The 9000-nt window shown below is 32.6% G+C and overlaps 1 protein-coding gene across 1 annotated transcript in view; it reads right to left on the bottom strand.

Moving 5' to 3' along the window:
- SYTL5 (synaptotagmin like 5) overlaps positions 1 to 9000 on the bottom strand; it is a 55907-nt gene that overhangs the window by 29500 nt on the left and 17407 nt on the right. The window contains exons 5-6 of the mRNA XM_023525610.1: positions 6949 to 7078; positions 5242 to 5348 (exon numbers count right to left, since the gene is read on the bottom strand). Coding sequence (XP_023381378.1) covers positions 5242 to 5348; positions 6949 to 7078 — 237 coding nt within the window. The remainder of the gene's footprint in view (positions 1 to 5241; positions 5349 to 6948; positions 7079 to 9000) is intronic.

The raw sequence follows: 9000 nt of genomic DNA, 5'->3' as shown, positions 1-9000 counted from the left end.
AAGGATCTACAACCAAGAATACTTTATCCTGAAAAGCTTTCATTTAGAGTGGAAGGACAGATAGTTTCCCAGACAAAAATAAGCTAAAAGAATTTATCAACACCAAGCCAGTATTACAGGAATTGTTGGAGAGACTTCTTTAAGAAGGAAAAACATGTATCAAAAACAGGAATAAAAAATGGTAATAACTACATTCCTATCAGTAAGTACCTCCAATGGAAAAAAAATTAAGTGCTCCAATCAAAAGATAGAGTGGCTGAATGGATAAGAAAACAAGACCTCTACATATGCTGTCCACAAGAGTCTTACTTCAGATTAAAAGATACACACAGACTAAAAGGAAGGGGATGAAGAAAGATATTGCCTTGATAGACCTAGAGGGTATTGCATTGAATGAAATGGGAAAGAGAGAAAAAGACAAATATCGCATGATTTCACGTACATGTGGAATCTAAAGAATATACAAATAACAACAAAAGCAGTAATAAACTCATAGATACAAAGAATATTTTGAGAGCTACTAGACAGGACAGGGGTTGGGGGGTGGAAAAAAAGGCAAAAGGATTAAGAGGTATAAATGGGTAGTTGAATAGACATAGAGATGTAGAATGTAGCATGGAGAAGATGGTTAATAATGTAATAAATATGCAAGGGGGAAGAGGGGTATCAGCTTTAGTGGAGTGACCACTCTGCAAGTTATGTGGATCTCTGATTACTAGGTTGTACAACTGAAACTGGTAATATTATTGTATGCCAACTATAAGTGAAAAAAGTCATTGAAATGTACAATGTAAATATGAGCAACTAATTGTCTATTTCAATAAAGCCGGGAAAAAATTTAATAAAAACTTCACTAACTTATATAATCACCTTTACTTTTTATATCCCTTGCAACCATTCCTGTATTTCTTTCTCCTCTAAAGTATTTGATTCAAAACGATTTTCGGTGTAGGTCTTTTAATCTTATACCCACTGTTGCTATGAAAACTGATATTAATTTGATCCTTGTTTATCTGTATGTAATACAGGATTTGTCTCTAGAAGTTTTTGGAATATTCTCTTGTATTTGATATATTTAGATTTCATTATAATATGTCTAGCTGTAAGCTGTTATTTCTAATCTTTGGCACTTTCAAACTGAGAAATATTTTTCTTTAATTCTGTGAAATATATCCATATTATTTTTTCAAATGGTCTCTTTTCTATATTTTTATGTTTTGTAATTTCCAGGTATGCTATTGCCCAGTTGATAGCACTTAAACTACAACTCTTCGTATTTCTTCACTTTCTTTTATTAAAAAGATATTATAAAAAAGGATGTTATGAAAACTTAAACATCTATAAAATTGGTGACAGTATAATGAATCATTATAACATCACCCAGCTCTAACAATTATCAATATATTGGCAAACATTTTTTCAGCTATTCGCCTTGCTGTTTACTTTTCCCTCACAGCTTTATTGAGGTATAATTTACAAACCATAAAATTTATGAATTGTAAATGTACCTCAGTGACTTTTAGCAAATTTATAGTCGTGCAAACATCAGCACAACCAGTTTTAGAACACTTCCATCAACCCAATAAGTTCCCTCATATCTGTTTGCAGTCAATCCTCATTCTCCTGGAAGCCATTAATCTGCGTTATTTTCTCCATAGATTTGACTTTTCTGGACATTTCATATAAATAGAATCATAAAATATATGGCTTTTTATGTCTGGCTTCTTTCATTAGGCATATTTTTTATGGTTCATCCATCCGTGTTGTAGTGTGTATCTGTACTTTATTCCTTTTTATTGTTGATTATTGTATATGGAATACCATGTATAATTTGTTATCTATTCGCCAGTTGGTGGATGTCTTGATCATTTCCACTTTTTGAGTATTATGACTAATGCACCTATGAACATTTGTGTGCAAGTCTTTGTGTGAACACAATTTTCATTTTTCTTTGGTAAATATCTAGGAGTTAAATTACTGGGTGGTTTAGTAAATTTATGTTTAACTTTTAAAGAAATTGCTAAAATTTTCTTCAGAGTGCTCATACCATTTTACATTCCTACAGGCAGTGTATGAAGCCTTCATTTTCTCTACATCTTTGCCAACGCTTCTATATTTTGTTTATTGCTATTCTAGTGGGTTTGAAGTGGTGAAGTCATTTCGTTAGTGACTAATGATGCATATTTTTCATGTGGTTATTGACTATTTATAAATCTTCTTACCTGTTTTTAAATAGAATTATTTGCCTTTTTAATGTTGAGTGTATTCTTTATATAATCGAGATTCAAGTCTGTTATCAAATATCTGATTTGTAAATATTTTGTTCCAGTCTGCAGCTTGTCTTTACATTTTCATGTTTTTTAAAGTCTAAAATTTTAACTTTGATGAAATTCAATTTATCAGTTTTTTTCTTGAATGCATTGTGCATCATGCATTTGGTGTCATATCTAAGAATTTTTTCTCTAAAGTCACAAAAATTTTCTCCTAAGTTTTCTTTTAAAATTTTATAGTTTAAGTTTTACATTTAGAAATGTAATCCATTTTGAGTTAGTTTTTGCTCTTGTTTTTGTTTTTGTTTATGTATGGATATCCAATTGTCTAAGCATGATCTGTTGAAAAGACATCCTTTCCCCACTGAACTACCCCAAAACAATAGAACATAAATGTAAGAGCTATTTCTGGACCCTATTATATTCCTTCGATTGCCTATGTGTATGCCAATACCACACTGCACTTAATACTATAACTGTATAGTAAGTTTCAAAATCTAGAAGAATAAGTCTTCCAACTTTGCTCTTTAAAATTAATTTTATTATTCTGGATCATTTCCACATAAATTTTAGAATCAGGATGTCCATTTCTACAAAATAGCCTGCTTTAATATAAAATACAAATTAAAAAAAAAAAAACGCTGAAAGAAGCCAGACCCCTCCCAAAAAAATTTCAATGCTACTAACTATAAAATACTACCTTGAAGATGTCAAACTATTTAAAAATAATAATATAGTGATATTAAAAACTACATTATTTAGGGAAAAAAATCAGTGAGATAGTATTAGAAACATATTTGGCTAAGAAACTGATTAAACCATGTGAATAAATACTAAGATTAAAAGAACAGCCTTCTTAGACTTTAATTTGTGTTTATAGGTTCATCTGGAGAGAATCTGTCTTAATTTTTTTTATTCTGCTAATCAATGAACATAGAATGTCTCTCCATAAATTTAGATCTTTAATTTAGCACAGCAATATTTTTCTAAATTTCAATACACATAACTATCTTACATTTTTGATAAATTTATTCCTAAATATTTTTTTATTCTAATACTATCATTAATGGAATTATAGTCTTCATTTCATTTTCAGGTTATTCATTACTAATTGTATTTTTTATTTGATCTCATATCCTGCAACCTTGCTGAACTTATAGAAACACAATTGTATTTTTTATTTGATCTCATATCCTGCAACCTTGTTGAACTTATCTATTAATTCTAGTAATGTGTTTGCAGAATCTTTAGGATCTTCCATACGAAATCATGTCATCTACAAATATAAAAGATATTATTTCTTTCTTTCCAATGACATGCCTTATTTTCCATTTTCTTCCACCCTCCTTCTCTCCCTTCTTTTTCTTTCCCCTTTCCTATTGCATTGGCTAAACTCTCCTGTATAGCATTGAACAGAAGTGAAAGTGAAAACCCTCACCTCCTTCCTGCACTTAGGGGGAAAGCATTTGGTCCTTTTTGTCTTTATGTATGATATTAGTTGTAGGAGTTTTGTAGATGCCCCCTTATTCGAGTAAAGAAGCTCCCTCTATTCCTAGTTTGATATTTTTATTATGAAAGGATGTTAGATTTTGTCAAGTGCTTTTTCTGCATCTACTAAGGTGATGTAGTTATTGTCTTTTATTCTACTGATATGATGTATTACATTGATTTATTTTTGAATGCTAAATCAACACTGCATCCATAGGATAAATTCCACTTGGTTATAGTGTACAATCCTTTAGTATTACCGAGCTTGGTTTTCTAATATTCGATTAAGGATTTTTCCATCTACACTCATGATGAGTATTAGTCTCTAGTTTCCTTTTCTTGCAGTGTTGTTAGCTTTGATATCAGTATAATACTGGTCTAATAAAATGAGTGGAGAAGTATTTCCTCCTCAGTTTTCTGAAACAGTCTATGAAGAATTGATATTTCTTTTTCAAATATTTGATATACTTAATCGGTGAAGCCATCTATACTTGGGCTTTTCTCTGAGGGAAGATTTTTAATTACTAATTCAATACTTTTAACTTATTCTAGATCTACCTAGAATTTATATTTTTTGAGTAAATTTTAGTAATTTGTGTCTTCCTAGGAATCTGTCATATAAATTGTCAATCTAGTTGGCATACAGTTGTTCACGGTATTACCTTACCATCATTTAAATTTGTTATGTTGGTAGTGATGACCCCTCTTTCATTCCTGATTTTGGTAATTTGTGTCCTATCTTTTTCTTTTTTTTTTAATTTTACTTTATTAGTTTCAGTATACACTACATTGATTAGACATTTAAACAGTTTATGAAGTGATAGATTTTAAAATACTTTCACAGTTATTTTATACTATGGTAAGTAACACTGAGTTTTAGGACTCTGAGTTTCCTGGCTTGCTTTGGAAAAATTATATTAATGTCATTCAACATTTGTGTTTTATCTTTCTTCCAAAGAGTTCAAATTGCATTGTAGCAATTATAGAAATCAGAATATGAGATTAGAACTGGAAGGAACCTTAACAATAATCTAATTCAACTTTCTCATTTTATAAATGTGTTCACTTAAATATTAATTTTCATATAATTCAGTCTCAAGAAGGCAGTTCAATAGCTTTAACTTGAGATGTAGAAAGGTTCATATAAAATATATAGTCAGATAAATCTAGTACTATTTAGTTTAAGAAATACTGAGATCCCTGGTTTTCCAGGTTTAGATTAAGTAATGTACTTTTAGCCAGGAACTGAAATTCCCAATAGGTGTTTTCTTAGGGATAATCTTCACTCATTAACCTGATTACCTCTTACTCTTTCTAAATCGTTCCTTAGTTGTTTATATATGCTGGTTGTGAAGACTGACTAGGAAGAGATCATTGTATATACTCACTTTTGTCTCAACTTATCTTCACCTAAACTGGACAGGTCTGAAACAAGATCACGTCCTTTCTTCATGATCATTAGACTCTTCCACATTCAACTTACCAAGTCTTTGTCTAAAGCCCCAGGGACAGACTTGCTTCTTATATTTACGGTATCCTCTGAGTCTTCTGTAAATGACCCACTCAAATCTAACTCAGATTGAGTCCGGTCTAGAGGAAAGAAGAGAAGAGGAAAGATATGAATCAGCTTATTCTGTTAGAGGCTTTAATTTTTTATTAAATTGCAAACGTTTAATCTTTATTCCATTCTTTATAGGCATGGGGCATAAATAGTGTCATGAAAGCAACAGTCAAGAGTCAGTAACTTCATGCCGTTTATGCTATCACACTTGTATTTTTTTATAGTATTTTGAAATTTCCTTGGACTGAGTTACCAAACCAACATGTTTACTTCTCCTTTGATCACAGGAGATTAAATGCCCTACCATAAAATGCTAATTGTAAGCTCTTTAAATCATCTGTTTTGCTTGTAGACATTGAAAAACTCTCCTAGAATGGCTCTCAAGCTTAGAAAAAATAAGACAATAGCCATTTTTAAAAATTTAGATAATTCATACAAAAAGGCATGGCTAAAGGTAAATTGGGAGGAAGCTCTATTTCTTTAGGTACCGGAGCATCTTTGATCAGAAGAACATCTTGCTTTTGAAAATATAAGTTAAAGGACAATGCACTACTCAGTAATGCTGTGAATAGCTTACCAAGACACAGACAATTTATTTCCACTGAACAGTTCTATGTCAAAGTCCTGCTGAGAGAGATATAGTTGCTTATAAACAAAAAAGATTTAAGAGAGCAATCAAGTACTAAAGTTTGAAACTGTAAATGAAATAATGCAGAAGTACTTAACATAGTGTCTGACACAGAGGACTCAATAAACAGGGGCTGTTCAGAAAGAGGAGTAGAAATATACTCTAGGAGGTTCGCTTCTAGACTAGTTTAAAATCTTGCATTTCACAGGTGAGCCGATTTTCTAGTCCTGAACAAAATGCAACAGTAACCATACACACTTATAAAACCTTTGGGAGCCACCTGGCTAGGAGAGATTCCCCAACTCAGCACACAGAATCCAGCGTTAGGCTTTATGCAAATATCATCATTAGGTAACAAGTAACTTTTTTATGTTGAGGATGTTGTCATGATTTTAATTCTACACATGGGACATAAACTTCATCATTATGACAAATATGTCCAAAGAGTGCCTTTATGCATAGTATTACATAATGAAATTGCAACATAAATAATACTTGTTTCACAGGGTTGCTGTGGTGATGAAGTGAAATGACATATTTGAATGTCCCATACAAATGAAAAGGGTTATTATGAAAACCTTAATGCTGCTTGAAAATAATTCTTTACTTAAACCATGAAATAATTAATCTGTCTAGATATAGGGCATTTCTGACCACCATATCAATTGAACTACCATTTCCTTGAACTCTGGGCAAGAGTCCTTATCTTTTGTATCAAATGAGACAATTATATTTCCTACACTCTTATACTGACATTTGGTATAGCTCTGAAACCTGGCAATGATGCCTGGCAAGGGTATACACTTAATAAATGGATTTCGCATGAATGTAAGAACACATCACCTCCTTCAAGCAATTCTTATGGAGTGGGCCTACCACCATGGATCAAACATGAACGAATTTTTTAAGGCATGAAACATCCATTTAACGCTACACAAAAGTATAGCTCCATCTGATTTAGATAGTTTGTACAACAGAGTAGTCATGTTGTAAATACCTACCTGAGGAGAAGGAGGCCCCAGACACTGCTATGGAAGGTGTAACAGAAGTTTTTCTGCGATGATTCTTTATGAGGTCCTCTGAGGTTCTTTCAAAGGCAATCAAATCCATGGAATTTTTAAAACCGTGTTCCTTCTCACAAAGTGAAAATAAAATAAAATAAAAAGCATTATACTAGCACTAATTTCCTTTAAAATTCTTCCATAGAAATATACTTCCGTATAACCACGTTTATGTGTATACTCTTTAGGAGGAGCTAGTTGATATTTGGAGGACCCTCATCTGGAGTCCATATAATTCTAAAACTATCAATAATCACTTTCTAAAATCTATAGCAAGAGGCTTATTAATTATCACGAAAGGCATTCGAAATAATTTTTCATTCACAAATTTAGTGAGTGTTCTAATATATGGTTAGCAAGAAGAATGATACAGGTACCTCCAATCTTACATGAACTATGTACAAGAATCTGGCAAGCTTCATACCCTCAGAATAGTACTGAGGCTTAGAACTCTGTTTTTCTCCACTCTCAACACCCTCTCTCCTCCACCACCCTTTATCTCCTCCACCCCTATTTAACAGTAGACCATGCCACTTTTTCCATTCAGCAGACTGGATGATCAGAGCACGGTTGGTTACATCATTATTGGAATGAAACTTTCATGCAAGTGGCTTATCAAAGTTAATAAAAGGATAAGGAATGGGGACTTTCCCAGTTTATAGAAATAGGTTACTTTTGGGGGTGCCTGCTTGCTAATAAATGTGCATGTGGCAGAATTCAGTCAGAGACTTGCTCTCATTGTAACATACAATAAAGGAAAACTCTGTCCCAAAATTGTCTAAGCCCATAAGAGCTTGGCAATTGCATCACTCCAAGTTTGCTTGAGCATTACAAAACTAATTTGAAACTTTTGAGAACTGGAATAAGGTTAAATGTCCATGTAAATGATACCACAGTGTGATAATGACCAAACTAAAAAGAGAAGTTTCAATTCCCCCTTCTATAAACAATCAAAAAATGCCTTTTAAAGTCCTACAGGAAAGAATTCCCTCCTTGTTGCCCTATATGAAGCCCATACCTTAGACACTGAGGGAAACAGATGATCTCACTCTAGAGAGATGTGGTTCTCACTGGCTTAGCATACATACTAATTAATGCAGCTTCAATATAGACTGTTTTTGGTCTTTGATTATTCTCTAACACATACTCTCTATAGCAGGAAGAATGTAGCTTCTAACTAACTGCCATAGACTACTAAGGTTTATCAAAAGGCTATGACAGAGGTCAAACAGATAAATAAGTTTAGGTCAGTTTCCAACACTTCTTTAAAACATTATTCACACATGGAGTCCTCCAATGAAGCAAGACCAACTTCCTTAGTGGCAATTATGTTGATAGCAAATTTTCCAATTGGTTCCCTGGGACTATCAGTAATATTGAGCTCTAATGGGCCAATTAATATTGCACAAGCATTAACATGCAACACATACCCTGGAGATTCAGGATGTGAAACCTAAAATTAACAAAGTACATCATAGCAGAGGACAAGTTAGAGACTTTCATGTTCTAAGAGTTTTCATTTTAAAAACTTACTTCTCATATGCTAAAGCAGAAAAGAACACTAAAACAAAGAGAAATGGGAGAAATTAAGAAGCTATCACCTTGATCATCATCTCACGCTATATACTTCTTCCCTTCATCATGGAAGAGCAAATGTGCTTCTTAAAGTACTGTGCTCTTATGTTTATTCAACAGAAAACATTTCCCTTTGTCTCTTTTTGTCTTAGAAAAGACTAGCTAGACTAGCAAGAGCGAGAAAAACACAGGCAACTGCTTATATATGTACATATACTGAACTGCATTGCAGGGGATTTCTATTGGGGAAATCAGTGTTTTGTTTAATAAAGAAATATTCATGTAGACGCTGTTAGTTCTGAGGGTATTAGTGCATGACAAGCATGACTTTTTTCTCTCGAAAAATTGTACTTAGGAAGATAATGCTTATTTTGAGAACGAACTAGACTAACTTACTGGTTATTGGACAAATGGTCT

Source organism: Pteropus vampyrus, unplaced genomic scaffold, assembly GCF_000151845.1.
Source record: "Pteropus vampyrus isolate Shadow unplaced genomic scaffold, Pvam_2.0 Scaffold582, whole genome shotgun sequence".
Classification (NCBI taxonomy): domain Eukaryota; kingdom Metazoa; phylum Chordata; class Mammalia; order Chiroptera; family Pteropodidae; genus Pteropus; species Pteropus vampyrus.
The sequence above is the reverse complement of the archived record's forward strand: the minus strand, read 5'-3'. Positions and strand labels throughout refer to the sequence as shown.